This window comes from Hippocampus bargibanti, linkage group LG22 (genome assembly GCF_051943395.1).
Source record: "Hippocampus bargibanti isolate YZ-2025 linkage group LG22, ASM5194339v1, whole genome shotgun sequence".
Classification (NCBI taxonomy): Eukaryota; Metazoa; Chordata; class Actinopteri; order Syngnathiformes; family Syngnathidae; genus Hippocampus; species Hippocampus bargibanti.
The window spans coordinates 1,259,595-1,282,432 of NC_142755.1; the positions used below are offsets into that span (position 1 = coordinate 1,259,595).

The following is a 22,838-nucleotide window of genomic DNA, read 5'->3' on the forward strand; positions in this document are numbered from 1 at the left end:
AATTTATCTCCTTAACGTAAGTTTCCTTGCAACCAAAGTGCCATTGAATGGCACCATAGCACAACTTGTCTCAATGAAGCTCCTCAACTCACATCAACATAGTTTCTTAACATCCAAAATGGAGAAAAAAAACGAGTGATCTCCTCTCAAGATTACAAGGTAGCATTTCGGTCGCAACCGAGGTCGCATTTCGGTAGCAACCAAGCCACATTTTCGGGAAATTGGCAGATCACGAAAGACTTCATTGGTTGATTCACACATTTCATGCATGACTAATCTAGCTAGCTATCTATTAGCTATCTAGCTTTTCTCTCTGAGTTCTTCCGGGTTGTTGGCTATTAGCCATCTCCTAGCTGGCTAGCTAGCTTTCTGTCTATTGACTTCCGGGTTGGGCGCTCGTGGCTGCCGCTGTAAAGTGACGTTGAGAGTTTTGAAAGGCGCTTAGAAATGAAATGTATTAATATTGTTATTATTATTATAATGTTGATAGATAAAGTCCTCTTCGGGCTTCATGTATCAGACATTTATTTCAACTGCATTCTAGCAACGTTTTGATCCAATCAGCCATTAAAAAAAAAAAAAAACAAACAAAACAAAAAAGTAGCCGAATGGCTTTCACAACATACATTTCCACTCTTGCATGAACGGTGGAAATTGAGTAAGGACAACCGTGCTTAACAAAATAAAATAACAACATAAGGAGTTTACTTGCAAAGTACAAAAAAAAGCATTAGTCACATTAATACAGAAATAAACCAATGGCACATTGAATTCCTAGATTTTAAATGTGGTGGGTGGGTGGTTGAGGAAATAGTTGCAAAGGGGAAACGTTAAATAAATTACCACTATAAACGTTACATACAAATCTGGAGTAGTTATATACAATAAGGGGTAAAACAACCCCACTTGAAAAAAATGAAAAATCTACAAAAAAAGTCATATTCAATAAAGACAGCAGAATATTTTACATCGTAGGGGAAGAAAATGTGAATCGGTGTGTGCAAAGGAAAGATGACAAGTGAACCAAGTGGGGGTGAATTGAAGAGATCACGGTGCACAACCTGGAATGGGTTACAAGTCAATCGGGCGATGCGAATGAGTAATTTTTATACTCACATTCAAGGACAGGTCGACCATTTTGTACCAGCTTCTCGATGTCTTCGGGTTTGTGGGGGAGTGAGGCGGACCCGAAGCTAACAGGCTAAAGTGGCTAACGGAGGGAGATTCAGGATGAAACAAGGCCGTGTTATGGTTTTCAATGGAACAAATATAATTTTTTTTGGGGGGGGAATGTAGAAAATTTTCATGGGGACTCTGGAATTATATCAGGAAAGGCAAATTCCATTCAGCCATCTTTTTTTTGTTGTTTTCTTCCGTTATCCTTTCCATATTTATTTATAGTGGTTCAGGAGGAGCTTTCGTCCACTTTGTAAACACTCACCGGGAGATTCCGATGGGCTTTCACAGTATTTTTTTTCTCTTGAGATTATGGCGGCATAGATGACAAAAAAGAGTAAAAATAAAATCCTTCATGAACCGTCACAAGTGGTCCTAAACTGGGATCCGGCAAGTCCTCCGTCATTCCTCCCCCCTGAGTTTTTTGGTGTGTCTACGTTAAATCTGTCAAAAGATGAAGGGATGGGGGTTGTTAGTAAGAAGGAGAGTCAGGAAGAAATCTTCATGCCGGATGCGTCGCACAATAAGTGGAATGGTTCCGTGTGTGTGTTGTGTTTGTTTTTTTTTTCTCCACTCCTCCATTTTCTTCTTTTCTATAAAAAAAAAAACACTGAGATATTTGCAGTTCAAGAGTCCGGGCCGCTTCCCCCACCCCCTCTTCTAGGCGTCGGAGAGGCAACTCTGAACGCTGTCCATCCACAGCTGAGCGTTGAGGCTGTCCTGGGCGCAGAAGTTGTACACTCGTTTGGTGGTCTTGAGCTGTCATTGGGGAGTGACGGGCGCACAAGGGTAAAAGATTAGAACGTTTAGGGGTTAGTTGGCTAGAAATTATAAAAAAAAATACTAATAAAGGACTGTTTTGTTACTGGTGAATGTATAATAATACAGGTAAAATCCAACTTACGACCGAGTTCCGTTCCGAGCAAACGGTCGTATGTCGAAATGGTCGTAAGTCGAAATACATTCAAAACGTTGAATGGAGACTCGGAGGCTAAATGACTCGCAACTCTCCCCACGCCCCGCCTCTGGTGCCATCACACGGTCGATTGCTGTGCGAGAGTGACATGCTAGCTAGCCAAAATGGTTGTACGTGTTGCCGGCCTGCTAGCGCGTTGTGGTGCCAGGCGTAGAATAAAAAAAATAAAAATAGGGTCTGGAGGTCGTAAGTATGGGTGGTCGTAAGTCGGATGTTACCTGTATTGACATGCATACATTCTTTATCATCGGTTCAAAACTATTAGCATTGCTGCAGCTTGCATAAATTCTACTGCCCCAGGTGGCCAAAGCAAGCACAACAGAAGGAGGCGCATCATTTATAATAATAATCATAATCATACATTTCATGAATAAGCGCCTTTCAAAACTCTCAAGGCCACTTTTCAGCCACAGGGTAAGTTTTTCTGTGGATGAGCAGCGGCAGCCACACGTGCCAGCGTTCACTCACCCCGAAAGTAACTCAAATGGATAGAACGCTAGCTAGCTAATAGATAGCCAATAGATAGCTAATAGCTAGACAGCCAGATAGGTAACCATATAACTAATAGATAGCCGGTAAGATAGCTAGTGAGATTGCTAATAGATAGCAAATAGAGAGCCAGCTAGGTAGCTAGCTAGTTATAAAAATCATAATGGCTCCCCGAGGGGAAAACACAAAGTACAAACGTTGATTCTTGACATTCTATTCAACAATCTTATTCATGTATTTTTAATTTATTTATTTATTTATTTTTTATTTAAGATATGTAACATTTGTGGTTGTATTTTGGGAAGCTGGAACGGATTAATGGCGTTTCCATTCATTTCAATGCAGACCATTACTTTAAGTTAGAATCTGTATTTTTATAATAGAGCTAAGATATTATGTAAAAGATATGATGTGATAGAAAGTACCGCCATTTGTTTCTTTTTCCTCCCCAAATTAAAAATATGAAATTCATAAAAATGCTCGTAATGTATGAGCTAACTTGAATGTCGCGTGAAGGCGGGACTTACGTCGAAGAAGGCTTTCTCCTCGATGTTTTTGGGCGCTCCCATGGCGGGCGTCCCGAGAAGGACCGACTCCACGTCGGCTAACTCGATCACGCCTTTGCACATTTTGTCCTGCCTGCTCTCGTAATATCGCAGCTGTATTCCAACCAGAAAAAAACAACGTTATTACAAAATAGCTCCCATAAATAGCTACAGATGAAATCAAAACGACAACAACAAAACGTTGTTAAATTCTTCGTTTGGATCCTACCTGATGTTTTGTCTTGTCCAGCACGAACCACCGTGGTTTCCATGGTTTCAGAAGAGCGCCTTTCTTAAATAAAACGCCTTCAAAACTTCTAATGGGACACAGAAATAAAGTGATGAAATAACCGCCGTTCAGGGAAAGTGAAGCATTAAATCAGTGTAAAAATATATTTTTACAGTATGCTAATATAAAGTATCCTAGTATTGAGTTGTTTTTCTCGGCAAAAAATGTAACCCAAATATTTTTTGTTCGTGTTTTGTTTGCGCTGGAACGGATTAATGGCATTTCCATTCATCTTAATGGAAAAGGATGATTTGAGATGCAAACATTAGCATTATTTTTTGCAGCATACCTGTTCTCACTCTCTGTACTCTGGAACTGACTGTAGAGCGTGCTGGTGCTCGGGCGACCCGCTACCGGGGTGGAGGTGGCGCTAGCCTCGCAATCCAAAGCTAAATTAATGGAGGAGCCAACGCCGCTTTCCTGTAGGTAGACGCCCTGAGAACGCCGCTGGTGGCTCAGGTTGGACGACATGAGCAGCGAGTTGGAGAATGATTGCTGAAAGAGGAGAAGGAAAAATGTTCAGGGGAGGGAATTTGGAGGAAAAATCAATTAAAGGACAACCGACACCTCCGGATAAATTGCATCCATAATTTAAGAAATCACTTCAAATCACTTCTACTGAGCGTATTTTACAAGATTCCATCGCATATAGCTGAATATGCATGAAGTCTTGTTTTCGAGTTGATGACGATGCCCTAAGTGACGTCACGGAGGGAACGTCCCTAAACGAGAAAGCAACACACAATGCATTTTGGGTACTTTTTTTTGGTCTGAAAACTACATAAATAACGCGATGGTGAATCGTTATGTGTCGCAGCCAATTGCGGTAACACGCATACAGAAGGTGTAAGTTATCACAAATTCCCAGTTGACAAATCAGCCCATTTCCAACGGCGCTTTTGCGCCATCTTGTCCGTTTTCTGGGCACTACATTGGAGTCAAGACAGCTCGAATTAATATGGAAGGACTTCTTGAATCGATTGCAAACATTTATGCTTTCCTCTTCAGAACTATTTGAATCATATTGGTAACTGGATGAGTAACAAGAAAGCATCTTCTCCGAATATGAACTCTCTGAAGCCATTGTTTTGATTCTGGAGCAAGGCAGTTTGTGAAGGAGTATCCTGGCGTGACGTCACGAACAAGGGGGCGGGACCTTCTGAAACTCGCCATCTCCGAGGTCATTTTGTTGCAGTTTTGGGACACTTGAAGTCATTTTTATTGGTGTTTTGCATTTGACTAAAAATATCAACCTGTGTGTTTTGGGTATTTTAGATGCTAGAAAACGTTTTTCTGATGTCAGTTGAGAAACCAAAAAATGGTGTCGGTTGTCCTTTAAATGACTCCAATAAGGCCCTAAATGCGTTTAAAAATACCGACTTTTCACCTCACCTTGCTCTCCAATTTGATCTCAGTCCTCTGAACGGCTTTGATTTTATCCCACGTATCCTTCCACTTCTCCGACGCCTGTCCGAGCTCGCTCTCCAGGGCCTGCAGGTCCTGCAGCAGCTTGGTGATAGCGTCGGGTAGCGTTTTGCTCAAGCTATCGTAGCACGGCCACACGGCGCGTCGCCGCGATTTGGGCGCGCCGCCGTCGGGCTTGTCGGGAGCCTCTTCGGATGCGGAGCGCTCCTGGCGACCTCGTGGCTCCCAGTCGTACGACGGCCCTTCGGAAAGCGTTTCCTCCGTGTAGTAGTCCCACACTTTCAGGTTGGAGATGAAGGTGTACGGACGAAGCACCTGCGAGCAGATTGGTATTTTTGTATTGGATTGGATGTACCTTTATTCGTCTCGCAGTGGAGAAATTTACATTTCACCGCAGCAAAGTAATGAAAGGATGAGGAAAGGAATGAAAGAAGTAGAAAGACAAAATACGGGAGCTGCTGGAATGGCAGCCACTCTTTCTTGAAGTAAAACAAAAAACAAAAAAATCTTTATAGATTAAAGAGGAGAGGATCAAAGCCTCCTTTTCAGCAGTGGATCAGGGACGTCATGGTGGAATGTGCGCCTCTACCACAAGCTAAATTTTGTATGTGTCAAACCTTGATACAAAAATATATTTTCATCAAGTTGCTCGATACAAAGACGCGATTATCGGTATAAAATTTAACTATTTAAGGCGCTTATAAATGAAATGTATTATTATTGTTATTATTAAAAAACATTCCACAGTGATCAAAATAGCGCGCTAACCTCATAATCCTCCGGCGCGAACATGTAATTGAAGAAGACGGGCGTCTTCTTGTTGAGCCGGTCAATGTAGTCCCACACGGACTTGCACACCTGAGGACTTCTTCTCTCGCCTTTTTCCTCATAGAGGACTCCTGCAAACGAGTCAAATGAGAAAGAAGCAAAGAAAGAAACAAAAAATGGCAACGACTCAAGACGATACCGAGTTCAATGCGCTCGTAGTCCGAGTCCAGCAGGAAAGTGCGGAAACGGTTGGACACGTAGTGATAGGCCAAGAACTTCAAGTAGTACTGGCTGAACTCGAACTCCATGGGGAACTGCAAGTGGATCTGGGAAAAACAGAAACATTGAACAGCAGATACAGGTAACATCTGACTTACGACCAGCTTGACTTACGACCACCCGTACTTACGACCATGACCTCCAGACGCTATTTTTTAAAATTTTAAATCTACGCCTGGCACCGCAGCGCGCTAGCAGGCCGGCAAAACGTAGGACAATTTTGGCCAGCCAGCATCTCACTCTCGCACAGCAATCTACTGCGTGACTACACTCAGTACAGTAGTTATACAGTACAGATAACATACAACATAAAGTACTGTACCCTGCTTTTTTTTTTTTCCTTCGGCGTCCGCCTGAGTCCGAGTGTTTGTGTTGGGCGACCTCCCACAGCCATCAACATTTTGAATGGACTTCGACTTACAACCATTTTGTCTTACGACCGTCTTAACAGAATTCGGTCGTAAGTCGGATGTTACCAGGCAGGCTGTCTAGCTGGCTACCTAGCTAGCTATCTATTTGCTATATATTAACTATCTACCGAGCTATCGATTAGTTATCCATTAGCTAGCTAGCTAACTTTCTATCTATTGGAGTTATTCCGGGTTGAGTGAACGCTGGCGCATGTATGTGGCTGCCGCTGCTCACCCACAGAAAAACTGGTCCTGTGACTGTAAAGTGACCTTGAGAGTTTTTGAAAGGTGCTTAGAAATGAAATATATGATTATGTCATTATAAGAAAGGGCAAAAAATACAGATCTTGGTCTTGTGTACGCACTTGATGAACGCAGTCGAGGAACTGCAGGAAAACTGGGGTGAAACCGCTGCTCTGGCTGCCTAGCGTCTGCGCGCCGCGGTGACTGAACCGGTGGCCGAACGACAGCCACTCCTTCTCCACCAACAGCCGGAAGCCGTCGAACGTCCGGTAGTAAGGGTCGGATAGCAGCTGCACCAAGGAGACCACCTGCAAATGTGGCGGTCGTTCCGGAGTCAGCTCAACGGAGTCCGCGACGGATCCATTTGCAAAAAAAATGTCCAAACCTGGGTGGTGACGTCCCAGCCGTCCTCCAGGCTGACCATGACGGATGATCCCGTGTCCAGCAGTTCCACCACCAGGACGGACACTTGCAGCACTCTGTGTAGCTACGCATGTGGGCGGAGGAACACACATATGTTGTTTTTTTTTAAACTCATTCACTGCCATTCACAAATTGATCCTGTATTTTGTTTTTCGACTTCTTCCTGTCCTTTCCTTTTCCTTTCATAACTTTGCTGCTGTGAAATGTAAATGTCTCCACTGCGAGACAAATAAAGGTACATCCAATCCAATCCAATTGAAAATATGACGTAGAGCGCCATTCCAGAATTGGTTCAGGTTTAGTTTTTTCATGCTTTGGGGCCGATAAAGCACTGGTCAGACCTCTGACAAGGTTTGTTCCTTTCCACAAGGGGGTAGAATTTCCATTTTTCCCAGGTTAGCGCTTTGTTTCCAGCTTCAGATGTTATTAAAGCGCTATATAAACCAATATGTATGTATTGCATTGCATTTTGTACATCTGCCCTCATTTCAACCTCATATAAGTCCAGACCCATATCATTTAGGAATTAACTCTTTCATCCTGATGAAAGAAGAGAATCTAAGGTTTCGGACGCCGTATTGAATGTTTATGTAGTCCTAAAAGTCAATATTCTGTAGATCCTGGAATTTGAGTGAAAATGACAAAAACCCTGGCACTGCATTGGACACATTTTTGCACATCGTCTACCAGTGAATAAGTTCCTAAATAATAAAAACGTATGTATGTGATATTTAAAAAACTATATCAGGTAGATTCTACTCAACTTTGGTTAAATGACTCACCAGCGCCATCCACTCCGACTCTTCCAAGCAACGCAGGAAATTGGTATTGGGATCCGAGGATGCCGAACTGGGCACGCAGGCCTTCATTAGCTTCTTGAAGCTGTTCTTGACTTGCCGTACGTCGCATACCTCGATGGGGACCACCTCCCACTGCTGGAAGGAGTCCTGCTTCCCGCCCTGAAATACAGAATTCACCATGGTATATACAGGTAACGTCCGACTTACGACCAGCTCGACTTACGACCACCTGTACTTACGACCACGACCTTCAGACCCTATTTTTAAAATTTTAATTGCGCTAGCAGCTAGCAGGCCGGCAATGTTTACGACCATTTTGGCCAAACCAGCCGGCATCTCACGCTCGCATACACGTTTTATTTCATGGTCCAAAAAGTGGACATTTTGTCTACCACTAGTCACCTTCAACTGGGCCTTGTCGCCAATGATGTAGAGGTAAGCCCTGTGCTGGCGTAGGAACAAGGCTTCGCTCGGACCGCCGTTGGGTTGCGGCGACTCTTTCCCCGCCAGCCGCGTCCCCACGTCCGGGTTGTAGGCGCTGAGACGGCCGCTGCCTCGGATGCTCCCCCACTTCCCTGTTGTGAGAAAAAAGACAAACGACTTAATTTCTTTCGCCATACGAAAAACAAAATGGAGTCACCCACGGTCACCTTTGATTTGAGGCAGTTGTGACTCAAAACCGACAAGCCATGCTGCTAAACAAGATAGAAGAACTACCCCTCTGAAATGTCATTTGATGCGACTTTTTCCTATTTAAATAAAACGGACGAAAGAGGTTAAGCAGAGCTGCGGTGCCAGCATGCGCGTGCACACACACACACCCGACATCAATACTCAAGATTGACAGGAACTAAGAGTCCATTAGTCCAGAGATGCACAACACTACCAGGCGAACACGCCAGACACAATTCCGTTCCAAGAGATTTGATTAGTTAAAGGGGGTGAAAAAGTGGGCGTGGCCTACTGTACCTCTGGTTGAGTTCCTGGCCTTGTTAGACACTTTGGGCTGAGAAAGGGAGATGACTTTGGCCCTTTGACCAAGAGCTGAGGTCAAATAACAGTAAAAAAAAAAGACTATTGAGTCTCCCCTGTGGCGCCGTTTCACGCTGGTCCAAGTTCCCGATTGAACAGGAATACAGTGGCGCCCTTTGACCCGCAAACAGATTCTTACCTCCTCTACTGAACGTTCCGGGCACATCTTCCTTGGCGCCCATCACTTGCTTCATCAGAGCGCCGATCTTCGGTTGTCGCAGTTTATCCGACGAGTCTGTCAAACGAAGCCGCGGTTAAATCGCGTCGGGTGGAGTCACGTTTTGAATCGGGCGCTCACCTGAAGCGCTCACGTGGGTTGAGGCGAAGCCGCTGAGTGTGTTCCTGCCGCTGTTTTCGCTGTACGAGGGCATGGAGCTGATAATGGCGTGCAGGTATTTTTCCTGCTCCAGACTGGTGGAGTCCGTCTGAGAAGGGACTGCACACAAAAACATGCCATGAATACATTTTCCGGCGAGTCATATCTTGCCGCCAAAATAATTAACCTGAAGTTGGGGTGTTGGGGGATTTAAAAAAGCCCACCACGCCTTTCGCGTGGAGGCCCGCCGATCGCAGGAGGACAGCCTTGGTGCGGGAATTCCGCCAGCAAACCACGGGGAAGCGGTTTTGCCGGTAGCAGCGGCAAATTCTCTGGATGGTGGAATCGGGGATGCTTTGAGGGACGATGAGCAGTCCGGGGTAGCTACGACGTAAGCACACCAACACACGCGATCAAAAACGTCCCCGTGCGAAAGCGGATCGACAGTGATACCTCAGCTCACGAACTTAATTGGTTCCCAGAAAGTGTGTAAGGTGAAAAGTTTGTCTTCCAAACATTTATTTCCCATAAGAAGCCATTGAAATGAGAATAATCCGTTCCCAGGTCTCCATAAAACATACTTTTCTACTAAATAAGCCTTAAAACTACACAAAATAGACCTTATTTTACATATAATAAATGTGCTATTGTATTGTAATGAAAGAAATAAACTGTACAAACTTGTTTTATTGACCTTTGTGATGGTCGTTGATGTAGTTGCCTCGATGAAATCCGAGTGAAATTGCCGTGCTTTCTCGGCGAAAATACCCTCACTCACTGTCCCGTGCTAGCTGCTTTTCGTTAATCCAAATCAACAGAATTATTTCGACTTCTTCTATTGCCTTAGACAACACGGAAACACCCTTAGCCACACGTAGCAATGGTCGACTTAGCATCCCGGTACTGGGATGCTAAGTCACACAAACGCACACCTCGTTCATGTTTTTCGATGATCTTCTTCTGCTCGACCGTAATTTTCTTCTGTGTCTTCTTCGGCGTAACACTAGCCTGCGGTGGGGTCTTTTATGGTCCCATGATAGCAAAAGTACAACACTCGATAGCAAACCATGTCTGCATTCAAAGAAAGGGGGTGACGAAAACTAGTCCGTAAGCCACCGTGGCGCTGTTCGACCATGTGGTTTGGTGTTCATCCACTGAAAACTAGTCCATCAGCCACCGTGGAGCCGTGTGGTTTGGTTCGTCCGCCAAAAACTAGTTCGTACGCCGAGACTATATGCTCGCAAATTTCATGTTCGCGAGCTAAATCGTTCGTAAGCTGAGGTATCAATGTATTCGTGATTCGACGTACCTCCTGCACACCGTGTACATGCGATTGACGGTGGAAATTCGGAAGGGTTCGTTCTTGGAGCGGGTCAGGCTGTTACTTAGCGTGCCCAGGCCCATGCGCTGGTAGTCGCGGCAACACGCTCGCTCCACCACGTTGCTCATGGTCTGCCTGTCTGAAGAGCGGATGGTCGAGGATAGCGTCAGCGAGCTCGGCTCCACCTCTTCTGAAACTTGGAGCATATTAACAAATTAAACCAAGCAAAACAATACAGGAATTTTCAAAATTTTTAACAGGCAGTTTCCAGAATCACATTGAAGGAAGAAGCTTACCTGAAATTTCATCTTCATCCAACTCCGATTGGAAGCTACTCCTGTTTTCCCAAGTCGGCGGCGAATATTTCTTCTTTGTCACATATTGCCTGTTGATGGTCCGCTTGGCGGTCCGGACCAGGTTTTTGGAAAGTGTCCTGAAAGAAAACAATCACATTTTTGAATTCTTTACCCCTCGAGAGAAGAATTTAGCGGTTTTGGTTTCGATAACACAGATAATGACAGTCTTATAGCAGTTTTTGCTACTTGTTAGTTTACAGACGTTCAAAACACGATTAGAATTCGGATTTGATCTATTTGCTATCTATTAGCTGTCTAGCTGGCTGGGTGTCTAGCTAGCTACTTGTTGGCTATCTAGCTGGATACCTATCTAGTTAGCTATCTATTCACTAGCTATTATCTATCTAGCTAACTTTCTATCAATTTGAGTTACTTTAGGTTATGATTGAACGCTGGCGCGTGTGGCTCCCGCTGCTCACCAACAGAACTTATCCTGTGACTGTGAAATGACCTTGAGAGTTTTGAAAGGTGCTTAGAAATGAAATGTGTTATTATTATTAAATAAAACTCCCTCAAAGATAAGTGAGAGCAAAGTACTCACTTGAGTGACTGGTTCTTATCCTTGGCTTTGTGCTCCACCACCAGCTTGCCGCTCTGGCCCACGGTGAAGGCGAAGGTTCCCTGCACGTGCTGGGGGTAGCGTAGCTTGTGCATGTGCTTCCTGAAAACCTCCGCCAGGTCCGCCGCCACCTCCTCGTCGAAGACGATCTTCATGAGCTGCAAAAAGTGTTCCGAATATGATCCATTGAAGCTTTTAGGTCCGAATCGTAGAACGGCGGATGATTCAAAAGTACCTGCAAGGTACAGGAGCGTAGCTGCAACCCCTCTTGAACATACTGCTCCATGGGTAAAGTGACAGAGATCCTCTTCTCCTTGGTCAAGGACGCAATGGGGAAGGAACGAGTGACCACCTGCTCGCCCACTGCAGTCAAAAGTAAGCAGGAACGGAACTTAGCATCCACGTAGATACGAGTCCAACTTGTAGTCACTCACCCAGGGGGTCGGCGGGAGTGCCCTTGAAGATGAGGCGGTAGGTGGTGAGGAAAATGGCTCCCTCGGCGGGAAGCAGCGGCGGGCCTCCCATGGTGCCCGCGGCTTCCTCGCGACCGTCCGGGATGAGGTAAACGCGCATGCCATCCATCACCAGCTCTTCACCTGCCAACAGCGTCGGCCTCAGCAGCTTGGGCTGGGTGGAAGAAAACAGACGGAGAAAAGGAGGATTAATGAGGCGGAGGTTCGGGAAACAAATGAGGAGGTCAAGGGGGCTGCCGATGGATGACGGAACAGCAAACATGCATTGTATCACTCTTTTTACCCAGATTTGTTTTTGAAATACAGTGCTACCTTGGCTTACGAACTTAATTGGTTCCCAGAAAGGGTGTGTAAGGCGAAAAGTGTGTATTCCAAAAATGTATTTCCCAGAGGAAACCATTAAAATAACAATAATCCGTTCCTAGGTCCAAATAAAACATAATGTTCCACTAAATAACTTTTAAAACGACACAAAATATACCTTACTTTTTTGTATAATGTGCTATTGTATTGTAATTAAAGAAATAAACTGTACTGTATAATAATTATTATTTATTTACCTTTGTGATGGTCGTTGATTGCTTGACGGAATGGATAGCTTTTTCCATCAAGGAGCTCTGGGTTGCACATCTTGGAAGTTGTGATATTGCCCCAGCAACAAATGCAAGCAGACACACTACACACTCATGAATAGCTGGTTCCCTTGTATGTATGCTCTCTTCAAATTGCACAGATGGCTTGTGCGGGTAAATTTGTGGAGCCTGATTGATGGGATATTTTAACCTTGCAGTCTACACTCTGCCTTTGACCTATCAATAAAGTTGAAATGAGTCCAAATTTCATTGTTTTCTCACTGTCTCTTTTTCTCCCCCCCCCCCTCCGTTAGCTAAAGCGTTCGTAAGCCGAGATATCCCTGTACATTACACGGAGCTCAGCCCCTCTTTCCTCTCCATCACACCAACCGACGGCACCCTTCAAAAACGAAGGCAAGCATGTAAAAATAAAAAATGGCACACCAGAGAGAGAGCAATCATCACTCCGCATGCTAATTTCGGACATACCTGGCGCGACGGCGGGGTAAGTGTTGATGGAGAGGGAAGTGGGCGGGGCTGACCGCCCCGGCTCGCCGTAGCCTTTGTCCAGAGAGGTGTAAAAATAGGAATTGGTTACCTTTTGGATCGGCGGCAGTCGTTTACTCTCGCGATGGACTGCGTCTAACGTCTCGATGTGCATCTGAACGATATCTGCAAATAAACGGCGGAAACGTTAGCATTGGAAAATTATTGATTTTTCTTTTTTTGAAGAAGGTATTTCATGCGGAGGACCATACCCGGGATCATGGTGTGGAGAGCTTTTAGGTGTTCGTTGGTCACGCCACTCTCATTGCAGACTTTGTCGACAAAGCGGTTGATGAAACGCACCACCGAATTGGCCACGTCAGAGCTTTCGGCATCTTCAAAGCCGCTTTCTGTGTCATAACTCTCTGCCATGCTACCTGCAATACTTTGAGACCAAAAAACAACAAAAAAATATTAATTTTAAATGATCTGAAATCTATTAACTTTTTAAAATATATTTTGGATGATAGGAAATCATGTTATGGTTAGAAATTGTTCTTTGGTCATTATTTGACTTTATTTTAGAGGAGCATTAAAATGGTCATTGCCTGATCTATACCAGTCACAATGTAATTTCAAAATAAAATTATTGACTTTTGTCAGATATGCAATAGTCTTGACAAAAACCGCAAACTCAAAAACAGCTTAGGTAAAAAAAAATGTTTAGCATCGACTCACCAAATATAGATACATAAATAAATAAAAAGAATACAATAAAATTAAAAATAATTGTAAAATAAAATAAACACTTTTTGTGGTCTTTTTAAGTAAAACTATAATATTGAAACTTTTTTTAACTAAATAACTGCTGAAATGTACCTTAAAAAGTAGTTTTGTGCAACATAAGCAAAATATGCACATGAATGAAATAATATGATAATGACAACTAGCTTACTGTAACTATAATCTGTTAGCATCTGTTGCTAAACATGATCCGGCTTTTGATTGGTCATTTCTGTAATGGTTCTATTTCTATAATGAATATAATTAATAATATTTTTGTTGTTGTTGTTTTTGACTTCAAGATGGCGCCGCGAGAGTGACTGCCTTTACGGCAGCTCCTGTATTTTGTTTTTCTACTTCTTCCTTTCCCTTTCCTCTCACTTTCATCACTTTGCTGCTGTGAAATGTAAAATCCTCCACTGCGAGACTAATAAAGGCTAATCCAATCCAATTTTGACTAAAATCTCATTTAATTGCCAGATTTTTGACCCACCTGTTGGTGACGTAACTATTGCTGACGCTCTCCACGTCTCCGAGGCCCGAGCTCCTGAGCAAGCGGTTCTTGCTGGTGTCCAGCGGGAGCAGCAGGTAACTCATCCTGTTAGCATAGTGGATGGCTTGGCTGAACACTGTGCTCTCCTCCTTCTGCACGCGCTCCGTCTGCATGTCCTTGCCGAGTGTGGGCCACAAACGGCTCTGCTCCGACGCCAATTCCAGGGCGCTGATTTCACGCTCGCCGCCCGATCCCTCCTGCTGCTCCTGAGTTTAAAATGGACATGACCTTCGTTTAAACGACGATTGAGATCGCCAACGGTCGATTTTGACGGTGAACTCATCACAATGTGGTTATGATGCTCTCCGTCCTCCGTCTCCAGATAAAGTGCCCGAATGTGGTTCTGGACGTCGCTGTAGAACATGGCCTCCCAGAACTGCATGTTGGTCCACACTGTGTGCTCCTGGACGCAGCTGTAGGCAAACTGGGTGATGCCTGACCCTAATTTCTATCATAAAAACATACGGCGTTTGGTCAGTTAATAATAATAAATTGTTATATTTTTAACTCATTGACTGCCAGACAATGTGCAACAAAAACTCCAGTGCCAGGGTTTTTGTCGTTTACACTCAAATTGCCCACAGAATATTGACTTCTAAGACTCCATAAACATTCAATACTGCATTAGAAACCTTATACTATTTTATTTCATTAGAAAAAAAAGTTAATTCCTAAGTTATATGTGTCTGGAGTTGTATGAGCTTGAAATGGGGGCAGATGAACAAAACACAACACAATACAATAAATATTGATTTATATAACGCTTTAACAACAGCTGTAACAAAACCCTAATATGGACAAAAGGCAAATGCTGCCCCTTGTGGAAGGGAAAAACATTGCCGGAAGTCTGACCAGTGTTTTTTTTCGGTACCACCCGCAAGAAAAACCAAAACCTTACCCTGCAAAAAGCGGTGACCAATGGGAGAAGGGCTGCCGCAATGCCATGTTCATCCATATGCGAGCAGTCCTACAAGAAAAAAAAATAGATGCTCGCAAAAGGTACCGTGAGGAACGCCACAACATAGCATTGCCACAAATTGGACCGGTGCATTTTTAATATTTTTTTAAAACTATAACACAAAAGAGCGACAGTAAATTTCGCGAGTGATTCAGACCTGTAATGTGCAGTTCATCATTCGGACAACGTAGTCAAACTGCTGGTCATCCAACACCGCCCGGTTCTGTAAAACGTGCTGATTGAGCTCCTGGGTCAAACACACCCGAGCCGCCCGACCTTTCAAAGCCCGAAGAACAGCCGGCAACAACTGCGACAGGAAGATAACGTTTCCAAAATGTTTGAGACTCATCAAAGTACAGAATGGCAAAAACAAATTGGGGCATTAGTACCTTCTTGGCCTCCAGCATTTTGTTCTCAAAGATGTATGTGATGCAGTTCCGGACAACCTCTAGCCGACGGGCGCTGTTAGCCATGACGTTGCTGTTCCGGTCCACCGTGTCTCCTGCGGAGTGTGAGGCTCATTTATCAACGTGGCACTTGAAAATGGAAGCCATTAAACACATGCTGAGAAGAGGAAGGGGGAGAGAAGTTACAGGCAGGAAGTGCTGACTTATGCCTCTAAAAACTTAAAATCGGGGCAAGTGGGGGAGCTTTTTAAGTCATTTAAAATTTTGGATACATATTGCATCATCAAATTAAAAGTCTAAAGTGTCCTACAATTTGTGGAAATTGATACCGAACTTAATTGATTCCCAGAAAGTGTGTGTAAGGCGAAAAGTTCATCTGTCAAACATTTATTTCCCATAAGAAACCATTAAAATGAGACTAATCCCTTCCCAGGTTCCCATAAAACATAATTTTCTACTAAATAAGCCTCAAAACTACAAAAATATACCTTATTTTATGTATAATAAATGTGCTATTTGGTTGTAATTAAAGAAATAAACTGTACTCTATAATAAAGTCGTTTTATTTACCTTTGTGATGGTTGTTTATGTAGTTGCCTCTTGAAGATATCCGAGTGAAGTTGCCGTGCTTTCTCGGCGATAATACCCTCACTCACACTGTCCCATGCTAGCTGCTTTTCGTTCATGCAAATCAACAGAAGCTTTTCAACCTCTTCTATTGCCTGAGACCGTTGCTTAGACAACACAGAAACACCCGTTGCGACACGTAGCTATGGTCGACTTTGCGTACTGTTACTGTGACGCTAAGTCACACAAACACACAGCGGAAGTATCACTGTATATCTTTTTTTTTTTTAATTTAAATCCATCTTACCCAACGCTGGTCCGGACGGCACCATGCTCTTGACCTCCGCCTTGACCACCGGCGGCGCCGTCTTGAGTTTAGCGGTGGCGTGGTCGATGAAAAGCTGGACTGTGACATCATCCAACCCAGGGAAGGGGCTCTGACTTTGAGTGGCTTTCTGGCCATTTGCTGACGGTCCCTGGACTTTATGCATGGACACTGCTGGGTAGGGGTTTTCCTGGAGAGAGAAAAAAGCGACAGGAGAGTTGTTAAGAGCACATTTTGGGGTTTAAGGGGGTGAGGGGGGTGCTTGATCTTGAGAAATACATTTTTAAATAGCTGCTCGGCCAACTCCTTGATGTGATTCATGACTTTGTGGGGCGAGGCTTCTTCTTGCCGGATCCTCTCCACTTCGTTGGCAACCAGCTGTGGGAAAACAAGTAAACCTTGAGAATTCCTTTATTGGTATCATTAAAAAAATTATAATGCAGATTATAGAGCAATTTAACGCAAATCCAAAAATTGGCTTTTTATTGATATTTGATTTGAAACAAAATAATGGAGGGCAAATATGACTCATTGTGTGTTTAACCCATTCACTGCAATTCCCAAATTTATTCAGGAACTGAAAATGTGACGCGGAGCGTCATTCCTGAAGTTGTTCGGGTGTCGATAAAGTGCTGGTCAAACCTATGGCAATGTTTTTCCCTCCCACGAGCGGGCAGCATTTTCCTTTTGTACATCTGCCCCCATTTTAAAGTCAGATAACACCAGGCCCATATAAATTAGAAAATATGACAGACCGCCATTCCCGAATTTGTTTAGCTTTCTTTTTTGTTTGTTTGGGTGTCGATAAAGCACTGGTCAGAGCTCTGTCAATGTTTTTTTCTCTTTCACAAGGGGGTAGAATTTCCATTTTATTCCCCATGTTAGCACTTTGTTTTCAGCTTCAGCTGTTGTTAAAGCGCTATAGACACCAATATGTATGTATTGCATTGTATTTTGGGCATCTGCCCTCATTTCAAGCTCATATAACTCCAGACCAATATCATTTAGGAATGAACTATTTCTTTCTGATGACAGAAAAGAGTAAGGTTTCTTACACTGCATTGAATGTTTATGTAGTCCTAAAACTCAATATTCTGTGGGTCCTGCAATTTGAGTTTCAAAGTTTTGGAATCAAAATGAACACGCCAGGCCACTAAAAAGTTTGTCAATTGCCTCCGGGTGCCACAAGATGGCGGCAAGACAATACTTGGATGGAAATGAAATTCTTTAACCTTTTAACAAACGATTCCCAGACTCACATCATCAAACAAATCCGTTGCTCTGTAGGGAGGCCCCCGCTCAGACACGAACCCCGCAAACGCCATGCCATCCAACACCTTCATGAGGAAGTCGTCCTCCGTTAGCGCTCGTTGACCGAGGAAGGCTGCCTGATGGGGGGGGGGGGGGGGTGTAAGACGATAAATTTTTCAGTTTTAAGTCCGAATCATGTAACAATGTCTGATTTTGGACATTGGGGGTGTGCGGCGTCGTACCTTATGAAAGCGGATAACTGGTTCGGGATGGATGCGGATGATATGTAAACACCAGCGATAACCTTGGAAAAGCTGAGCAAACAGCCACAGGAAGATGGCGCGGATCTCCTTATCCTGAGACACACAACAATTTTCGCCATTTTACAAGATCAAAATGGCAAAAAGTACAGAAGCTCTCCGGATTTTCACCTGGATCTTGGGTGACAAAGGTAGCGAGGACTGAGGTGGGAAAGCCTGATCAGCAATTTCCAGCTCGGGATCCAAAACCTGCAAACAGGAAACGTAGCATCGCATCAACCCGCCAGGTTACGCAACATTTTTACACGGGATTGAGCTATCTCGAGAATCGTTGATTTTCCAAGAGTCTACTTGACATTCATATGAAAAGGACTAAATGCTAGCTAGTTATTTGCTATCTGGTTAGATACATAGCAAGCTATCTAGCTGCCTAGCTAGCTACGTATCTAGCTGGCTGGCTATCTATTAGTTATATGGCTGGCTGGCTATCTATCAGCTAGCTAGCTAGCTTTCTACCTACAGTAAAGTCTCGTTATATCGATATCGGATATATCGATAGTCCCGGTTATATCGATATTTTTTCGGACTCCCTTGAATATCGATCTAACGAGACTTTACTGTATTTGAGTTATTCCGGGTTGAGTGAACGCTGGCGCATGTGGCTGCCGCTGCTCGCCCACAGAAAAACTTTATCCTGTGACTGTGAAGTGACCTTAAGAGTTTTGAAAGGCGCTTATAGATTATATGTATTATTATTATTATTATTCATACTTGGAAGCTGGGTTCCCGTAATCCCTCGCAAAAGAAAACACATTCATATTATCGATGTTTAGGCCCTGAAGTCACAAATATTTTCAGATGGTGATCATGCAAACAATGTCGCCGGGAGATACGGAAAGCAAGATGAGCCCATCTCTCTTCCTGGATGCACGTAAGCCCAGCTTTAGGGTTGCCTAGCGACAAACCATAGCATCATAGCTCCCGCCTGAAGATTGCATCTTTTCCACGAAAACACAATCGACAAGCTAATGAATTAAAGCTGCGTATCACAGACATGATCGGCCATTTTCCTGTTTTGGTAATTATGTTTTTGTGTCGGGGAGGGGCGGGGCCTCTTATATTACCCAATTTCCAAGCAATATGTGCAAAAGGCCGCCAATCGAGTTTATTTACACCCCTCCGCGGTGTCATTCCAGTGATAAACGCGGTCCAGTTGGTCACATGATGATAATCACACGCCGTTATGATAGTGGGTCAGGGTTCAGTCTTTTGTATACATATTTCAAGAGGATTTCACTTTGCCGAAAAATATTTGTCCCCGCTTGACATGTTTTCTTGCTGAAACGGTGTGAAATGACAAGATAGCCACTCGGATGTTGGTTGGTGAAAGTGAGTCACTGTTTTGTTTCATAAAGCCAAATGGGTGTGTTGCGTAAAATGTTCTCCAATGGGAATTGCAAAAATATATAATTGAAAAGGAAGGCGATGTGATGTTCTCAAACGATGCTATTTGTTATACAAATTGATGAGTCGCATCAAGTTTCACCGTGAATTTGTGGCTTTTTCATGTTGGCTAATGTTGCGTAATGACATGGTGGGGATATCATAAATAGCCTCATGTGGTTGAAGGCCATTTTTTTGGTGGCTGCATCGGTCCGTGACATGACCAGCACAGCGAAACAGTCACCAAGTCCTTCATTGCTTTAGAAAATAGAACATCTAACAATCGCTAATTTGATCAAAAGACCTAAAAACGCTTTAAGGAAATAAGACACTTGGAAATGTCCCCTCATGAAGTCCACTTTTTGTAAAAAAACAACAACAAATATTGGCTCAGTGGGCTCAGTGAGCAGCGGCAGCCACACGCGCCAGCGTTCACTCAACCTGGAAGCAACTTAAATAGATAGAAGTATAGCTAGCTAGCTAATAGACAGCTAATGGATAGCGAGTTAGATAGCTGATAGATAGCCAGCCAGCCAGCTAGATAGCAAATATCTATCAAATAGCTAGCGAGCTAGGTAGACAGCTAGATAGCTAATAGATAGCAAATAGCTAGCTCGCTAAGTAGCCAGCCAGATAGCTAATAGATAGCTTTACCATGGAGAGTGCCGTCTGAGTCTGCTGGAGAAGTGGCTCGGGCAGCAGGGAGATGTGAACGCATTCGGGGATGGTGACGGTGCCGCCGTCCAGATCGGCGATGATGACATCCAACTGCGACACGCAAGAAGAAGACAAAAAAAGATCAGTTTCAAGTGAAATGCAAATTTAAACCTAAAAAGATTAATTTTGCCGTGAGGTGAAAACCGACCAGTTCTTGCGTCTCCGAACGGAAAAACGAGTTGACGCCGATGATAAAAGGAGTGGGAGTGCTGAGGACTTCCAGGAGTTTACCGGGCAGGATAGGAACGTATGTGAAGCTGCATCAGAAGAAAAATAACAAATATGGCGCCCATATATATATTTTTTTGACGGATATGTTTTAAAGGTCACGTCAGGTCGGGGTCTCACCTATATTTGAGCGGGAACATGATGGCCTGCAAACCCCGGCAGGCGTCTGTTAGGCGTTGGTAACTGCTGGACAGGAACAGGATCTTGTGCTCCGTCAGAGCGGCGCAGAACAGGTACAGTACGTTGATGATGCCTGAGAGGAGAAAAAAATGGCAGGAAGTACAAAGATGAGGAGTATTATTGCGGCATTAGGTGAAAAAATATATATTTGCCAATGGATCAAATTACAACATTTATTTATTGTAAAAATATAAAACGTAATGCATTTTTCTCAGCGCAATTGAAGAACTCAGCTGGGTGCCCTTTAGGGGGCGTGGCCTAGTGAAAAGCATCAGGAAGTTAGCTGTCTCGTGGGTGTTGATTTTGGCTTCAAGTAGCTCGAAAAATCATTTACTTTTTTTAAAATTTGCGGCAATTTTGGGGTTGCTGATAAAGCGCCGGTCAGACCTCTGGCAATGTTTTTTTTTTACCTTCCACGAGGGGGGGGGGCATTTGTCTTTTGTCCATGTTAGCGCTTTGTTACAGCTTCAGTTGTTGTTAAAGCGCTATATCAACCAATATCTATGTACTGCATTGCATTTTGGACAGCCGCCCTCATTTCAAGCTCATATAACTCCAGATCCATATCATTTAGGAATTAAGTTTTTTTTCTGATGAAAGAAGAGAGTCTAAGGTTTCTTATGCTGCATTGAATGTTTATCCTTCAGTTGTTGTTAAAGCGCTATATAAATCAATAACTATGTATTGTATTTTGTACAGGCGCCGTCATTTCAATCTCATATAACTCCAGACCCATATCATTTAGGAATTAACTCTTTTTCTGATGTAAGAAGAGAGTCTAAGGTTTCTTATGCTGCATTGAATGTTTATGTCATCCTAAAACTCAATATTCTGTGGGTCCTGGAATTCGAGTGAAAATGACAAAAACTCTGGCAATGGATTGGACACATTTTTGCACATTGTTCGCCAGTCAATAAGTTCAAGACTATTATTTAAAGCAAACCACTCGACATAATACAGTTACACCCCACCGGATCCTCATAAGCAGCTGAACCAAAGGCAGCCCCGAAGATAAAAATCAGGAAATGTAACTTCCGTCGTGTTGTTGCCACGTTACGAAAGTCCCTACCGAGTTGCCGGAACAGCTGCGCCACGCTGCTGCCGCTAACGGGTAGCGAATCATTGATGGGAGTCTGGATAACTTGGCGGTCTCCGGCGCCTAATGTGATGGTCCGCTACGGGTAAGAGTGAAGCAAAGAAGAAAGAGGAGACGTTAAGAGAGGATCTGGAAGGGGATTTAGTAGGAAAAATAAAACAAAAACAAAGCACGTGTCATTTCTTAGAACGAGCAGCGTGTTGCGGGATTGAAAGACAAGCGTGAATCGGCACAGAAAATTACAAAAGCTTAGCGGCTACGTGAGAAACAAGACAACGGCGAATAAGACGGACGACAATTGGACCGTTAATCCGCACCTGGGCCACCGTATCAATGGATTTTAACAGCGGAACCTTACTGATATGGAAAAGTTTCCCTTATTATCGCCATCCGATGCGCCAGGGTGATCCGTTTTGCCGCCATGAAGTGTGACCGCGTAAAAATGAGTCATTATGTAATATCAAAATAGACATTTAGTGAGTAGTTTTGTCAATGTTGCAAAAAATATGATTCTGATTAGCATCATGTATTCTATATTCGGCAACCTGAGTGGAGATAAACGATTTGGATTTGAGCAGCGACGGCCAAGGGAAAAACGTCGATTAGCCTGCGGGATAGGATAACAACAGTTAGCGTGAGCGGAGAACAATTAAAAGTGGTGCAAAAAATGCTGCTGTCGCACAAAAAATGCTTCGGTCGCACACAAGATCAAATAAAAAGGTCCTTGATCGTTTTTGGGACACAAATGAACCCTTTAGATGCACCCTGACATACATTTATGGGAAAATCCACAAATCCATTGGATGTATTGGATGTAAGGACAAAGGCTATTTATGTGAGCGCCCTTCAAAATAAAGCTAAACAAAAGAAGATGAATCATGTTGGAGCAGAGTCAGTAGGATGCAGAAGCAGCCAAAGCTTCAACAGCAACAGGCAAGCGTTTTCGGCAAGGCAAATGACGTGATCTGACAAACTGATCATTGGGCGCGCTCAAACGCTGATTTCATTTTACATTTTGGACTTTTTGCAATGACAAGTTAAAAGGATGAAAAATCATCCAGCACTGCAATATGGATTTGGCCTGTGTTGTAATAAGAGTGGCGACGTGAGTCCAAAAAGTAAAATGGAAAAC

The 22,838-nt window shown here is 43.6% G+C and overlaps 1 protein-coding gene across 3 annotated transcripts in view; it reads right to left on the reverse strand.

Moving 5' to 3' along the window:
* Positions 1-708: 708 nt before the first annotated feature.
* The window catches only part of sbf1 (SET binding factor 1), a 29,739-nt gene continuing 7,609 nt past the window's right edge, over positions 709-22,838 (reverse strand). For 2 of the 3 annotated variants that reach the window (XM_088988616.1, XM_088988615.1), the window contains 36 exons: positions 21,680-21,785; positions 20,551-20,683; positions 20,351-20,459; positions 20,140-20,253; positions 18,214-18,291; positions 18,025-18,138; positions 17,791-17,919; positions 16,811-16,909; positions 16,514-16,721; positions 15,622-15,734; positions 15,390-15,539; positions 15,173-15,241; positions 14,561-14,722; positions 14,215-14,480; positions 13,211-13,383; positions 13,051-13,124; positions 11,842-12,034; positions 11,643-11,770; positions 11,390-11,565; positions 10,789-10,925; positions 10,481-10,688; positions 9,359-9,555; positions 9,154-9,291; positions 8,995-9,090; positions 8,793-8,867; positions 8,226-8,398; positions 7,806-7,982; positions 6,986-7,087; positions 6,723-6,908; positions 5,868-5,994; positions 5,669-5,799; positions 4,868-5,215; positions 3,765-3,970; positions 3,416-3,503; positions 3,169-3,300; positions 709-1,935 (listed from right to left, as the gene is read on the reverse strand). In XM_088988616.1, the coding sequence (XP_088844742.1) occupies positions 1,837-1,935; positions 3,169-3,300; positions 3,416-3,503; positions 3,765-3,970; positions 4,868-5,215; positions 5,669-5,799; positions 5,868-5,994; positions 6,723-6,908; positions 6,986-7,087; positions 7,806-7,982; positions 8,226-8,398; positions 8,793-8,867; positions 8,995-9,090; positions 9,154-9,291; positions 9,359-9,555; positions 10,481-10,688; positions 10,789-10,925; positions 11,390-11,565; positions 11,643-11,770; positions 11,842-12,034; positions 13,051-13,124; positions 13,211-13,383; positions 14,215-14,480; positions 14,561-14,722; positions 15,173-15,241; positions 15,390-15,539; positions 15,622-15,734; positions 16,514-16,721; positions 16,811-16,909; positions 17,791-17,919; positions 18,025-18,138; positions 18,214-18,291; positions 20,140-20,253; positions 20,351-20,459; positions 20,551-20,683; positions 21,680-21,785 (5,214 nt within the window). In that variant the 3' untranslated portion in view covers positions 709-1,836. The remainder of the gene's footprint in view (positions 1,936-3,168; positions 3,301-3,415; positions 3,504-3,764; positions 3,971-4,867; positions 5,216-5,668; positions 5,800-5,867; positions 5,995-6,722; positions 6,909-6,985; positions 7,088-7,805; positions 7,983-8,225; positions 8,399-8,792; positions 8,868-8,994; positions 9,091-9,153; positions 9,292-9,358; positions 9,556-10,480; positions 10,689-10,788; positions 10,926-11,389; positions 11,566-11,642; positions 11,771-11,841; positions 12,035-13,050; positions 13,125-13,210; positions 13,384-14,214; positions 14,481-14,560; positions 14,723-15,172; positions 15,242-15,389; positions 15,540-15,621; positions 15,735-16,513; positions 16,722-16,810; positions 16,910-17,790; positions 17,920-18,024; positions 18,139-18,213; positions 18,292-20,139; positions 20,254-20,350; positions 20,460-20,550; positions 20,684-21,679; positions 21,786-22,838) is intronic. The other variant, XM_088988617.1, reaches the window with a different exon arrangement.